The following is a 14476-nucleotide window of genomic DNA, read 5'->3' as shown; positions in this document are numbered from 1 at the left end:
TTATATTGTGAAAGATAATGTTACGCCGAGTAAATTGATACCCAACATGTCACGCTTCAAAATTGCATCCGCTCGTGGAATGGCGACAAACTTTTACCCTTTAAAATCTCCATGGGCGACGTTTAAAAAAATTCTACAAGTTGCATGTTTTGAGTTACAGAGGAGTTCTAGAGCTAGAATTATTGCTCTCGCTCTACCGATCACTGCGATATCTCACATGTGTGGTTTGAATACCGTTTACATATGCGGGCGCTGCTCACGTATGTGTTCGCTTCTGCGCCCGAGCTTGGCGGGATGGGGCACGTTTTCTGGCTCCTAACTTTTTTTAGCTGGCTCCTAGATTCCAAGCAAATTTGTCAAACCCTGCGTTATATTACGTGATTTCGCGCAGCCGAGCCGCCCTGCCGCTGTAAAACTGCAAGCCATGAATAAGCACTAAGTCAGTGCGAAACGTCGGTTATCCAGCCATGAATAAGCACTAAGTCAGTGCGAAACGTCGGTTATCCAGCCATGAATAAGCACTAAGTCAGTGCGAAACGTCGGTTATCCTCCTGTTTCTGTTGCTGTGATCCGGTATGTTTTTGCTGTTCGTTTAAATAAAGACAACCTGTTTGGTTTGGAGTGCGGCCATCCATCCTTCGTAAAACTGCGGCGGCAGGTCGGCTAGTGGTTAATGTACAAATCTAATTTAATTTATTTTGCTAAAAAATTACATAGAACCCCCAAACATTATACAACGCATTTCCTTCACTGAGCCAAGGAACGCGGCTTACGCGTGTGAGATTTTTGATGCCTTGCAACGTTTGATTTCTGCGAAAAACCTTTCCCACACTCAGGACAGGAATACGGCTTCTCTCCCGTGTGAGTCATCTGATGTCTAACAAGGTCCGCTTTCTGAGTAAAAAATTTGTTGCACTCAGGACAAGAATAAAAATTATCCTCACTATAGGATCCTTGATGTTCAACAAGGTCTGTGTTTTTCGACGAACGTTTCCTGCGTTTAGAGATGGAACGTGGTGTCCCGTGTATTTGAGATCTTTGATGTCTGGCAAGGTTTGATTTCTTGGAAAAACATTTCCCGCACTCGGGACAGGAATACGGCTTCTCTCCCGTGTGACACATTTGATGTCTAATAAGGTTGGCTTTCTGTGAAAAACATTTCTCGCACTTAGAGCAGGAATACGGCTTCTCCCCGGTGTGAGTTCTTAGATGTTTCACGAGGTCTGCTTTCTGAGAAAAACGTTTTCTGCATTTAGGACAGGAAAATTTTCTTAATTTTTTCTTCGAAACACTTTTCCCGCTCTCAGGACCAGGATGCAGATTCCGATGTGTATGAAGATGGGATGCCTGTGAAAAACATTTCTTGCACACAGGACAGGCATACGGCTTCTCCCCCGTGTGAATCCTCTGATGTCTGTAAAGATCGGACTTCGCTGAAAAACCTTTACCGCATTCAGGACAAGAAACCAGCTTCTCCCCCGTGTGAGATCTTTGATGTATAAGAAAATCTGATTTCTGTACATAACTTTTCCCACACTCTGAGCAGGAATATGGCTTCTTTCCTGTGTGACACATTTGATGTCGAACGAGCACCGATTTCTGTGAAAAACTTTTGCCGCACTCAGAACAGAAATGTGGTTTCTCCCCCGTGTGAATCTTCTGATGTCTTTCAAGTCTGGACTTCTCTGTAAAACATTTCCCACACTCAGGGCAGGTATACAGGTCTTTCCCCGTGTGAGACTTCTGATGTACTACAAGATGGGACGCCTGTGAAAAAGATTTATCACATTTAGGACAGGAAAAAGGCTTCACCCCTGTGTGAGTCATCTCATGCCTATATAGGTTAGACTTCTCCGCAAAATGTTTTCCACACTCAGAACAAGAAAAAGGCTTCTCCCCCGTGTGAGATCTTTGATGTACAGCAAGTCCTGTTTTTCGTGCAAAACTTTTCCCGCACTCAGCACAGGAATGCATCTTTTTTCCCCCGTGAGACTTCTGATGATCGCGAAGATGGGATACCTGTGAAAAAGTTTTCCCACACTCAGAACAGAAATACGGTCTCTCCCCCGTGTGAATCCTCTGATGTATGGAAAGTTTGGACTTCAGTGGAAAACATTTCCCGCACTCAGAGCAGGGATAAGGCTTCACCCCTGTGTGATACCTTTGATGCACAAGTAGTTCCGATTTCCACGAATACGTTTTTCCACACTCTGAACAGGGGTACGACTTTTTCCCCTTGTGAGATTTCCGATGTTTGAGAAGGTGGGACAGTTGTGAAAAACATTTGCTGCACTTTGCACAGGAATACTGCTTCTTGTCCCTATGGGATCTGTAATGTATGACGAGTTCCGATTTTTCAGGAAAACATTTGTTGCATTTAGAACATGAATGAAGCTTCCCACCCGCGTGAGATCTCTGATGTACAGCAAGACTTGATTTAGAGCTAAAACTTTCCTCACATTCAGGACAGGAAAATGTCTCTTCCCCCTGAATTCCGGCATCATCCCTCACAGTACGAGGTTGCTCAGAGTCAGAGGGATTTGATGGTTCATCCACACTCTGAAGCCCACCATCCATAACTGAGCTTGTTGTCTTTTCTCCTGCACAATCTCTTGTGATGTCCACATCTTCATCTTCCATTTCACAGCTTAGAGATAAAGTGAGACGATCGTTTGAGGGTTCCTCGATGATGTGTCCTGGAAAAACATGATCAATAGATAGTTAGTTTACTTAACCACTTCCCGACCTCCTCATGTAGATATACGTCAGCAGAATGGCACGGACAGGCACATGTACGTACCTGTACGTCCTCTGCTAGACGTGGGTGGGGGGTCCGATCGGGACCCCCCCCCCCCCCCCCCGGTACATGCGGAGGTCGGGTCCGCTCGGGGAGCGATCCGGGACGACGGCGCGGCTATTTGTTTTTAGCCGCTCCGTCGCGATCGCTCCCCGGAGCTGAAGAACGGGGAGAGCCGTGTGTAAACACGGCTTCCCCGTGCTTCACTGTGTCGGCGCATCGATCGAGTGATCCCTTTTATAGGGAAGACTCGATCGATGACGTCATTCCTACAGCCACACCCCCCTACACTAGTAAACACATACACAGTGATCCCTAAATGTTACAGCCCCCCCTGTGGTTAACTCCCAAACTGCAACTGTCATTTTCACAATAAAGAATGCAATTTAAATGCATTTTTTGCTGTGAAAATGACAATTGTCCCAAAAATGTGTCAAAATTGTCTGAAGTGTCCGCCATAATGTCGCAGTCACGAAAAAAAATCGCTGATCGCCGCCATTACTAGTAAAAAAAAAAAAAAAAAAAAAAAAAAACAAAAAAAATATTCCCTATTTTGTAAACGCTATAAATTTTGCGCAAACCAACCGATAAACGATTATTGCGATTTTTTTTTACCAAAAATAGGTAGAAGAATACGTATCGGCCTAAACTGAGGAAAAAAATTTTTTTATATATGTTTTTGGGGGATATTTATTACAGCAAAAAGTAAAAAATATTGATTTTTTTTTTTAAATTGTCGCTCTATTTTTGTTTAAAGCGCAAAAAATAAAAACCGCAGAGATGATCAAATACCACCAAAAGAAAGCTCTATTTGTGGGGAAAAAAGGACGCCAATTTTGTTTGGGAGCCACGTCGCACGACCGCGCAATTGTCTGTTAAAGCGACGCAGTCCCGAACTGTAAAAACCCCTTGGGTCTTTAGGCAGCAATATGGTCCGGGGCTTAAGTGGTTAAAGGGGTTGTAAAGGTACAATTTTCTTTCCTAAAGCTTCCTTTACCTTAGTGCAGTCCTCCTTCACTTACCTCATCCTTCCATTTTGCTTTTAAATGTCCTTATTTCTTCTGAGAAATCCTCACTTCCTGTTCTTCTGTCTGTAACTCCACACAGTAATGCAAGGCTTTCTCCCTGGTGTGGAGTGTCGTGCTCGCCCCCTCACTTGGACTACAGGAGAGTCAGGATGCTCTCTAAGTTGCAGATAGAGAAAGGAGCTGTGTGTTAGTGGGCGTCCTGACTTTCCTGTATTCCAAGGGAGGGGCGAGCACGACACTCCACACCAGGGAGAAGGCCTTGCATTACTGTGTGGAGTTACAGACAGAAGAAAAGGAAGTGAGGATTTCTCAGAAGAAATACGGACATTTAAAAGCAAAATGGAAGGATGAGGTAAGTGAAGGAGGACTGCACTAAGGTAAAGGTATTTAGGAAAAAAAATAAAAAAATTGTACCTTTACAACCAGAAGAAAGTGAATGAGTAGCTGTTCTGTTCCACCTGCATCAGGTTACTATTGTTTGATGTATGCTGACATCTAGCAGTGGTTTTTGGTTACTACAACTTGTTTACTATAAGATTTATTTTTTAACTCGGGCGTCCCCATCTGTTTAGTGCAAGTTAGTTCAGTCCCAGCTAGACCCTCTTAGTTTCTTCCACGTTCCCTCTGTTAGTTTTGCTCAAAGACAGAGGGGTAGATTCACATAGCTATTACGGCGGCGTATCTCCAGATACGCCACCGTAATTTAAAATCTGCGCCGGCGTATCGTTACGCCGATTCTCAAAGGCAGATACGCTTAAAAAATAGGCTTCCTCCACCGACGTAACTTGATTGCGGCGGCGTAGAATTGTGTGCAATATTACGTTGGCCGCTAGGGGGCGCTTCCGTTGTTTTCGGCGTAGAATATGCAAATTACCTAGATACGCCGATTCAAACACGTACGTGCGCCCGGCGGTAGTTTTTTACGTCGTTTGCGTAAAGGCTTTTTCTGCGTAAGGTTGCTCCTGCTATTAGGAGGCGCAGCCAATGTTAAGTATGGACGTTGTTCCCGCTGCAAAATTTGAATTTTTTACGTCGTTTGCGTAAGTCGTTCGCGAATAGGGCTGGACGTAATTTACGTTCACGTCGAAACCAATACGTCGTTGCGCCGTACTTGGAAGCAATGCACACTGGGATATGTACACGGACGGCGCAAAACGTCAATCACGTCAGGTCATCATACATTTACATAAAACACGCCCCCCTTCCACATTTGAATTACGCGTGCTTACGCCGGCCCCTTTTACGCTACGCCGCCGCAACTTACGGAGCAAGTGCTTTGTGAATACTGCACTTGCTCCTGTAAGTTGCGGAGGCATAGCGTAAATACACTACGCTGCGCCGCCGTGACTTAAAGCGCTGCTACGTGAATCTACACCAGAGTTTAGGAAACTCATGGTCTTCCTAAACTTCATAAAACTGGAAAAATATCATCTGTACTGCAATAAGCAGAATTAAAATTGCATTGGGTTTAACTTCTGTACCTTATTGAAGAGGAAGGCTCGTTTCACATATATGTGAATTGGATGCGTTTTAAACCACTTAAGCCCCGGACCATTTGGCTGGCCAAAGACCAGACCACTTTTTGCGATTCGGCACCGCGTCACTTTAACTGACAACTGCGCGGCCGTGCGACGTGGCTCTCAAACAAAATTGATGTCCTTTTTTTCCCACAAATAGAGCTTTCTTTTGGTGGTATTCGATTACCTCTGCGGGTTTTTATTTTTTGCGCTATAAACAAAAATAGAGCAACAATTTTGAAAAAAAAAAAAAAGCAATATTTCTCTTTTGTTCATGGACGGACACAGCCTTAATCTTGACAAAGTGGGTTTTAACCTTCCTTTAGGAGTGACTAGGCAGGCAGAAAGTGTTAACTTCAAAGCTGAACAGCCCTGCCCAGGGGGCGGTCCTACTGGCTATATCCCCTCAGCCTGCACTAAGCCGCTCAGTTTTTTTTCTGCCTAGTTAAGGAGAAGACATGGCTCCCTTTGGACCCATAGGCCTGGAAGCTTTATTTCAAATTCACTTTTGGATTTTTGGTTTTATTTTAATTACATTTTTCCTGTTATCTTCTATCAACTGCCGACTGGGCGACAGGCTGGATCCCAGATCCTTGTAGTCCCCCCAGTTTCGGCCATCGAGCGTGAGCCGACCACGACAGGCCCGTCACTCTACGGGTGGCCAGTGAGCTATACACTTCCAGGGCATGCATATGACCGGTCTATAGGTCCGAGTCGCAGCAGCCGGGCCGACAGTCACCTCTGTCACATGCAGGAGATGGTCTGTCTAGGATCCTTCCAGCACAATCCCCAGGAAGGGTAAGTAGTAGTCCCCTGCTTCGGCAGGAAGACAGACCTGGGCATCCCTGGAGAGGTGAGTAAAGGGCTCTCTTCTTCCCTTCTCCCCTCCCTCCTCCCTAGGCTCTCTGAGCTAGCTGCTGGGGTTCCCCTGGGGAACCATAACTCACGCACTAAATCAGTGTATAAGCTGCATAAGATATTCTGCTTACCTGTGTGTCCTGCTCCATGCTATATTGCTTTAGTTGCACTGGCGGCCATGTTCTTGTGGCCGCATTGTATTGGCCTCTGTCAACGCTCGGCGGCCATGATTTTGGCGATTCCTGCTGTGTGTACTGCCTGCTGTATTTACTCTGCTGCACTGGACCGATCACTGTGGTTTTCTGCTAGCGGCCACATTTTGTACCAGGCTCCCAGATAACAGCGGCGCTATGACCTGGATGTTGTTTGGCCTATCGGCCACTCTGTGGCCTGTGTCGCGGTGATTCGCGGTCATGTTTCTGTATCCGCGCTGGGCAGGCCTCTAGCTGCTGCTCGGCGGCCATTTTCCTGTAGGTCCCACACTCATCTACGCTGGTGGTAATGCTTTTGTGGCCCACGTGCTGTTGGCCTCTAGTGGCAGATCGGCGGCCATTTTACCATCGATCAGACAATTTAAAAACGGCCCAGACAGACAGATACACGCTGCTGACTGATCAGTCTGTAAAATTGACAAAAGTAGCAGCCCCACTAAGCAGCCTTCGATCGTAGCTTTGAAGCAGCACAGATCAACAGACACACTCTGCTAGAGAAAGCAGCTCTGCTAGCAAACAACCTCACTACTGTTCCTGGGTGGTGAGTCCTCTGGGGGGAAACCCCTCGTCTCTGCTGCAGCCAGGAGGGTGGGTTACTTGTTTGGGAGTCCCTGTGTCAGGTGTGTGGGCAGCATGGCGTCAGAAGCAGACGTTTTTTCCCGCCCGAGATGCAATTGATGCCTGCACCCGAGGTATCGGTGGACGCTATGTCGGCAATCCTAGATGCCTTTGTTGCCAAGGTGGAAGCAGCGCCTTATCACTGCAGTGCGAGATACTCAAAAAATAGAGGGGTCTGCAGAAGCAGCAGACGCGCCGGTCCCTTTTGGGTTCCGTAAGGTAACCCGCACTGCTAAGGTGTTTCCTTGTGTGTCTTATTTAGACAAACTCTTATACAAGGAGTGGGATAAACCACAGAAGGTTTTTTTCAGTCACTAAAAATCTGGCGGTGCCCTACCCTCTTGAAGAGAGTTTCTTGAAAAAATGGACCTCGCCCCCAATAGTGGACCCTCCTGTGTCCAGACTAAACAAGCTAACCACCATACCGGTGGAGGGGGCTCCCGCCTTCAAAGACCCTGTGGACAAGAAGGCTGAGACGATCACCCGCAACCTGTACACGGTAGTAGGTTCGGCTGTATGCCCAACCATAGTTGGGGCCCTGGTGTCTCAGACACTCACAGAATGGGCAAAGAGGCTGCTCAATGGGTTACAAGCACGTCAGGCTTCCCCGAATGAGGTAGCTCTAGCTGACCAACTGGTACAAGGCCAAAAATTAATTTGCAAATCAGCCTTGGACACGATTCCTCTGCTGGCCAGGGCTTCAAGCCATGCAGTGGTGTTACGCCGTCTACTTTGGTTAAAGAATTGGTCTGCGGACCAATCTTCCAAGAAGGCCGTGATGGACTTGCCCTTTAAGGGCAACAGACTTTTTGTAGCTTCCCTGGATGACATAATTAAAGATGCCACAGGAGGTAAGAGCACACTGCTCCCACAATCCAAAAAGGGGAAGGAGCCACGCCATAGGCAAGGGCCCTTCTTCACCACGCATTAAAGTTTTTTTCGTGCGCCCAGTGCGGCAGTTAAAAAGCCTCAGGCCGATAAAGCGCCTGCTCAGGGACAGAGACGTCCCTGGTTTTGCAAACCCAACAAACCTGCAAACAAAGCTACGTCCGCATGAAAGTTTTCCCCACCCATCTTTCGGGTGGGGGGACGTCTCGCAAATTCGCGACCCCTTGGACATCTCAGGTCCCCGACCGGTGGGTTTGCTACAGCCGACTCTTCGGGAAGCCCTATTTGGGGCAGTTCAAGACCTGCTAGAACGCTGGGTGGTTATTCCTGTCCCAGTACAGGAAAGGTCTCAGGGGTTTTACTCAAATCTGTTCATAGTACCAAAGAAGGAGGGCGTTCGTCCAATCCTGGACCTCAGGGCCCTCAATTGCTTTGTGAAGGTACAAAGATTCCGGATAGAATCGGTTCGCACTGTCGTCACTGCCCTCCAGCCGGGGGACTTCCTGGCATCCTTGGACATCAGGGATGCCTATTTGCATGTTCCCATAGGCACCAAGTATCAAAGATATCTGCGTTTTGTGGTCGGGGAAGACCACTATCAATTTGTGGCTCTCCCTTTGGCCTAACATCGGCACCAAGGGTGTTCACCAAGGTGCTTACCCTAATTCTCGCCCTACTAAGACAGCGTGGCTTCGCTATCGTGGGTTACTTGGACGATCTTCTTCTGAGGGCCACCTCAAGCTCAGAATTAGAGGTGAGCATGTCTATAACCTGTCAAACCCTCCGTCACTTTAGTTGGGTACTGAACACTCAGAAGTCAGTAATGGTACCGACTCTACACCTAGTATATCTGGGGTTGATTCTGGACTCCTCAGAGGCAAAGGTTTTTTTCTCTGTGGAAAAGTTGCAGACTCTTTGGGCTGCGGTGCGGCAGTTGACATCCCAGAAATGGTCGTCACTCAGCTTTTGCATGCGAGTCCTGGGCCTCATGGTGGCCTCCTTCAAGGCGGTACCATATGCGCAATGTCACACGCGAGTATTACAGAAGGAAATTCTGTCCAGATGGGACAAGTGCCCATCATCCCTGGATTGTCAAATCCGGGTGAGCCACCTGGTCAGGACCTCCCTAGTTTGGTGGCTGACCTCTCTGGCACTTCTGTCCGGGAAGTCGTTACTTCCCTTTCACTGGATAGTCATCACGACGGAAGCCAGCCTTACCGGTTGGGGGGGGGGGGGGTAGTCTGGGAGGTTGCCGACCCAGGGTCGCTGGTCTCCGGAGTATTCCCACTTGCCGATCAATGTCCTGGAACTTTGGGCGATCAGGCTGTGCCTCTCCACATGGTCTCAGAGGCTACAAGGGTTTCCAGTCCGGATCCAATCCGACAACGCCACGGCAGTGGCATATGTCAACCATCAAGGAGGAACAAGAAGCTTGGCTGCAGCGTCAGAGGTCGCTCACACCCTAAGGTGGGTCAGAAAGGAGCGTACCGGAAAATTGGCAGGCGGACTACCTGAGTCGCCAGATGATGGACCAAGGAGAATGGTCTCAGCACCCGGATGTGTTTGAGCTTCTTTGCACAAGATGGGGCACGCCAGGCGTAGGTCTCCTGGCGTCTCGACTCAATCGGAAGGTATTGAGGTTTGTAGCCAGGTCAAGAGACCCATGGGCAGACGCGACAGATGCGTTAGTGGCACTGTGGAGTCAGTACCGGCTAACCTATGTCTTCCCTCCTCTAAAGCTCCTTCCTCATCTGCTTCGCAGAGTAGACAGAGGGGATTCCAATGATCTTAATTGCTCCGGATTGGCCCCGGCGTCCTTGGTACACCAACCTAGTGCATCTAGTAGCAGACGTCCCTTGGCGTCTACCACTAGGAAAGGACCTGCTGTCTCAAGGTCCCATACGCTATCCTGCTTTACAGTCACTGGCTTAACGGCAGGGCTATTGAGAGCCAGGTGCTAAGAGACCGGGCCTGTCAGACTCTGTGATCTCTACCATCAGGAGTGCTCGGAAATCGTCCTCCAGGATGATTTACCATCGCAACTTGGAAGACCTACATATCCATTTGCGAGGAAATGAGGGGACATCCGCTTGCTTATTTGGTTCCCAGAGTCCTGCTGTTCTTACAGCGTGGGCAGACCAAAAATTTTGCTTTAAGTACAATTAGGGGGCAGATACCTGCCCTGGCTGTCTTTTTTCAACAACCCTTGGCGGCTCACTCTCTAGTGAGAACGTTTGTACAGGGGGTTCGGCATGCGGCCCCTCCAGGCCGTCCTCCACTACCTCTGTGAGGATTTGAATAGCAGATTTCCCTTGGCGTCTACTGCTACGAGAGGACCTGCTGTCGCAAGGTCCCATAGGTCATCCTGCTTTACGGTCAATGGCTTTAACGGCATGGCCTCTAGATGCCTCAGAAACCACCGTTTGAGAACATAGGGAAGTTCCCTTGTTGACACTTTCTCAGAAAGTGGTCCTTTTGGTGGCCATTAGGTCAGTTAGGACAGGTTCTGAGCTGGCAGCCTTGTCATGAAAGGCTCCTCATCTGATCTTCCACAAGTATAAGGTGGTGCTGCATCAGCAGCCTTCTTTCTTCCTAAGGTCATTTCGACCTTCCATCTCAAGGAAGACATTGCACTGCCATCCTTGTGTCCTCATCCGTCGAATCTTAAGTAGGCGACGTGGCATTCCTTGGACGTTGTCCTTACGCCATAAAGGGTTGGGGCCACTCTGTCACGATGCATTCGACCAGGGCAATAGGTGCCTCTTGTGCTTTCTGACATCAAGCGTCTGTTTCCCAGGTGTGTAAGGCAGCGACCTGGTCGCCCGGTCATACTTTACAAATTGATGTGAGTGCATCTTCGGATGCTTCTTCAGCCGCAAAGTTTTGCAGGCGGCTGTTTAGAGTTACAACTCCTCAGTTGAGGAGCTCTGTTTTGTTTTGGGGTGAAGTTTAATTTTATGCCTTCCACCCCTCATTTTGACACTGCTTTGGGACGTCCCACTTTGTCAAGATTAAGGCTCCATCCATGAACAAAAAAAAAAAAAATAGGATTTTATACTCACCATAAAATCCTTTTCTCTGAGTTCATGGACGGACACAGCACCCACCCCTCTTTTTTTAAGTTTGTACTGCTTTTGACGAACTGAGCTGCTTACTGCAGGCTGAGGGGATATAGCCAGGAGGACCGCCCCCCTGGGCGGGGCTGTTCAGCTTTGAAGTTAACACTTTCTGCCTAGTCACTCCTAAAGGAAGGCTAATACCCACTTTGTCAAGAATAAGGCTGTGTTCGTCCATGAACTCATAGAAAAGAATCCTGTGCGATTTTGGGTCCAGTTTGGGTGCGATTTCAGATATAAATTCATACCTGAACTGATGAACAGAACCGCACCGGACTGGATGTGGATGCCTTAAGCTGGATGTGGATGGTGTCAGGTCAGCAGGTGACCATACTGTCCAGACTGTCTAGGTCTAAGTTGATATGCCAATACATAAAGTGGAAATTGTGTGGCGGGATCTGTGGACCCCATATATAAGTTCTGATAAGCCTCCACCCACAGACCCCCACAAACAGCAAGCCAGGTTTGTGGGGAAGAGGCCCTCCTCCTCCATTTGGGGACATGGTTCTGTACCAGGGCGGTCCACCAGGAAAGGTAGCACCATGTTAAAGGCATGTGGTATGGTTCAGGAAAAGTTGGGTACATGGTTCCCTCCTGCTTTCCTCTTCTGTCAGGCTGCATGCTAGGTTAATGGTCTGTTATGTATTTTTAGGAGGATCACATTTTTTTGGATTAACATTTAGAACAAACCTTCATCTTAGGTCATAAGGGTATGGTATAGATAAAGGGATTGCCTAGCTCAGTGGTTCCCAACCTTAATAGCGACGTGACCCCTTGATAAAATTTCCCAAGTTGTGGGCACCCCTAAGAGTAGAATTTTCGTAGCAGGGGTTGTCAGCTCCCAAGTAATTTGCGCCCCTAACCCATGGACATTTAGGGCTCCTTGAGTCTGAGTCCCTTCCACTCGTACAGTATTAAAACCCACTTCTGGTACCATATAGGATGTACCACTCTTTCTCTGTTCTCCTTTTTTTCTCTTTATCCTAATTTCTTGTTTTTTCCCCCCATCCCTCTCTCTAGCCATCTTTCCTGTTCTTTCTCTCCCTTCCATGTATTCTCTATTTTTATTCCTTCTCTTACTTCTTATGGGGGGGGGGGGGGGTGTTGAGTGGCAGTGCTGGGGGGAAGTTCTGATCAGCCAACTTGGGTGCTCTTGATCAAGATCACCTGCTGATCTGAGAACTGTAGTGGGAACTTTAAATGGCAACTCTAATCACAGGTAGTGTTAATGTGTCTCCAGCTCTGTGGTGTCTCACAGCAGGACACCTATGCCGAAATCAGGAGATAGGGTCTCCTCCAGCCCCTCCCACTTCACATTTCTCACCAGTCAGCTGACCTCTAGTCTCTGCCCCCTAGCCATGCCGTGAACTGAATGGGCGGCCACAGGCTCCAGGGACAGCCCTGCTGGGCGAATGCAAAAGGGCTGAGAGTGCTGCGGGCTTCAGGAACAGCCCAGGATTCGGTGTCCCCTGGCAAATTGCCTTTTGACCCCCAGGTTGAAAACCACTGGCCTAGCTGTTTTTTTTTTTTACAGACAGTAAAATAAGTGGGTCCATCTGTAGGAAACACACACACTGACTGAATACATTGTTTCTATGTGTTTATCAGATGATGGGGGATCTAGGTGAACCCTTCGTACTGCTTTCTCCTATAAAGTCTCCTCTTACCCGGTGATGTGAGGGGCGGCCGATTCTCCATCATGACGTCCTTGTAGAGATCCTTGTGTCCTTCTAAATACTCCCACTCCTCCATGGAGAAATAGACAGTGACATCCTGACACCTTATAGGAACCTGACACACACAATGATACAGTCACCATCCAGACACATCCCTTGTCTGTTACTGGATAATGTCCCAGAATTCCCGGCACCACTCACCTCTCCTGTCAGCAGCCCCATCATCTTCTTGGTGACTTCTAGAATCTTCTGCATGTTGTGTCTCTCAGGTTTTAGGGAGTCACATGGAGGCACTGTGATGGTCATATGATCTCCAGACTTCAGAGGAGGAAATCTCTGTATTGGAAAATTAATAGGAATATCATGTTAGAATCCCAGAATCCTCCTCACCTCTCCGGTCAGGTCTGTGTTTTATCAACAGAGAGAACAGTAATATCATGTGACCTCCCAGAATCCTCCTCACCTCTCCGGTCAGCAGGCAGATGATCTCCAGGGTGAGGTTTAGTATCTTCTCAATCATGTGACTTCGGTCGTCCTCCTCCATCCTCATTGGTGTGGTCATGTGATCTTTGCCGGTTCTCTAAGCGAATAATTATCTGGACTGTACTGGTTCTGCAATATTAGGATGAAGATATAAGGATTTAAAAAAGGAGGCATTTTCCCCCTATTTAATCACACCCCATGTAAGCCCCTTCCACTTAAAGCGGAGTTCCAGCCTTTTTTTCATATTTATTAAAAGTCAGCAGCTACAAAAAGCATAGCTGCTGGCTTTTAATAAACAGACACTTACCTGCTCCACTGTCCAGCAACGCGCCGCCCAGAGCTCCACTCCTCTCCGCTGGCGCCACCATCCTAACTGTGGGCACCCGGCCGTGACAGCTTTCGGCTTCACGGCCGGGCACTCACTGCGCTGCCCGCTTGGACAGGCGATCTCCTGGGACCTGTCACGTGTCCCAGGCGGTCGCCTACAGGGAGGAGCCGCCGTAGGCGATATGATGTATCCAAAATATATATATAATGCAGCGGTAATAAAATAAATAACGTCCAAATGCAGCAACAACATGTATATTCCACAGTGGATCCCGATTCCAAAAACTGAAGTCAGATGAAAAAAAATGAATTCCTCAAAACGTGATTAGAGTGCTTGCAGGTAAAATTGATAAAGTGTCCTTAGAGAAGGGTTGTCCCGATACCACTTTTTTGAGACCGAGTACAAGTACCGATACTTTTTTTCAAGTACTCGCCGATACCGAATACCGATACTTTTTTTTAAATGCCATGTGACAGTATATTCTTTTTTTTTTTTTTTTACACAGGTTACGATGTTTCAGTTATATGAATGAACAGAGTCAGTGATCACTGACTCTGTTCATTCAGAAAAGTTAGGAGCCGGGTTCAGCGGCTCCTACCGCCGCTCTCCATCCTGACAGAGGGGGTGGAGGAGGAGGACATGGAGAGTGACACCACGGAGGGGGGACACGGAGCATGGAGGGGGAGAGCGGAGCATGAAGGAGGACAGTTGCGGCACGGAGGGGGACAGCAGCGGCACGGAGGGGGACAGCAGCGGCACGGAGAGGGACAGCAGCGGCACGGAGGGGGACAGCAGCGGCACGGAGGGGGACAGCAGCGGCACGGAGGGGGACAGCAGAGGCACGGAGGGGGACAGCAGAGGCACGGAATGGGACAGCAGAGGCACGGAATGGGACAGCAGAGGCACGGAATGGGACAGCAGAGGCACGGAGGGGGAGAGGAGCGGCACGGAGGGT

General features: G+C 48.3%; 1 protein-coding gene across 1 annotated transcript; it reads right to left on the bottom strand.

The window, feature by feature from the left end:
- Window positions 1-686: 686 nt before the first annotated feature.
- On the bottom strand, window positions 687-12737 carry LOC120935939 (gastrula zinc finger protein XlCGF57.1-like). Its single transcript, XM_040347965.1, has 2 exons — window positions 12702-12737; window positions 687-2696 (listed from the first exon to the last, which is right to left on the bottom strand). The coding sequence occupies exons 1-2, from the start codon at window positions 12733-12735 to the stop codon at window positions 748-750; spliced, it is 1983 nt and encodes a 660-aa protein (XP_040203899.1). The 5' UTR covers window positions 12736-12737; the 3' UTR covers window positions 687-747.
- Between the last annotated feature and the right edge of the window lie 1739 nt (window positions 12738-14476).

This window comes from Rana temporaria, chromosome 4, assembly GCF_905171775.1.
Source record: "Rana temporaria chromosome 4, aRanTem1.1, whole genome shotgun sequence".
NCBI classification, from domain to species: Eukaryota; Metazoa; Chordata; class Amphibia; order Anura; family Ranidae; genus Rana; species Rana temporaria.
The sequence above is the reverse complement of the archived record's forward strand: the minus strand, read 5'-3'. Positions and strand labels throughout refer to the sequence as shown.

Coding starts and splice junctions, on each gene's coding strand:
- LOC120935939 (XM_040347965.1), bottom strand. CDS start 12,735: ATGATGGAGAATCGGCCGCCCCTCACATCACCGG. Junction 2,697..12,701: donor GCCGCCCCTCACATCACCGG/GTAAGAGGAGAC, acceptor ATGTTTTTCCAG/GACACATCATCGAGGAACCC.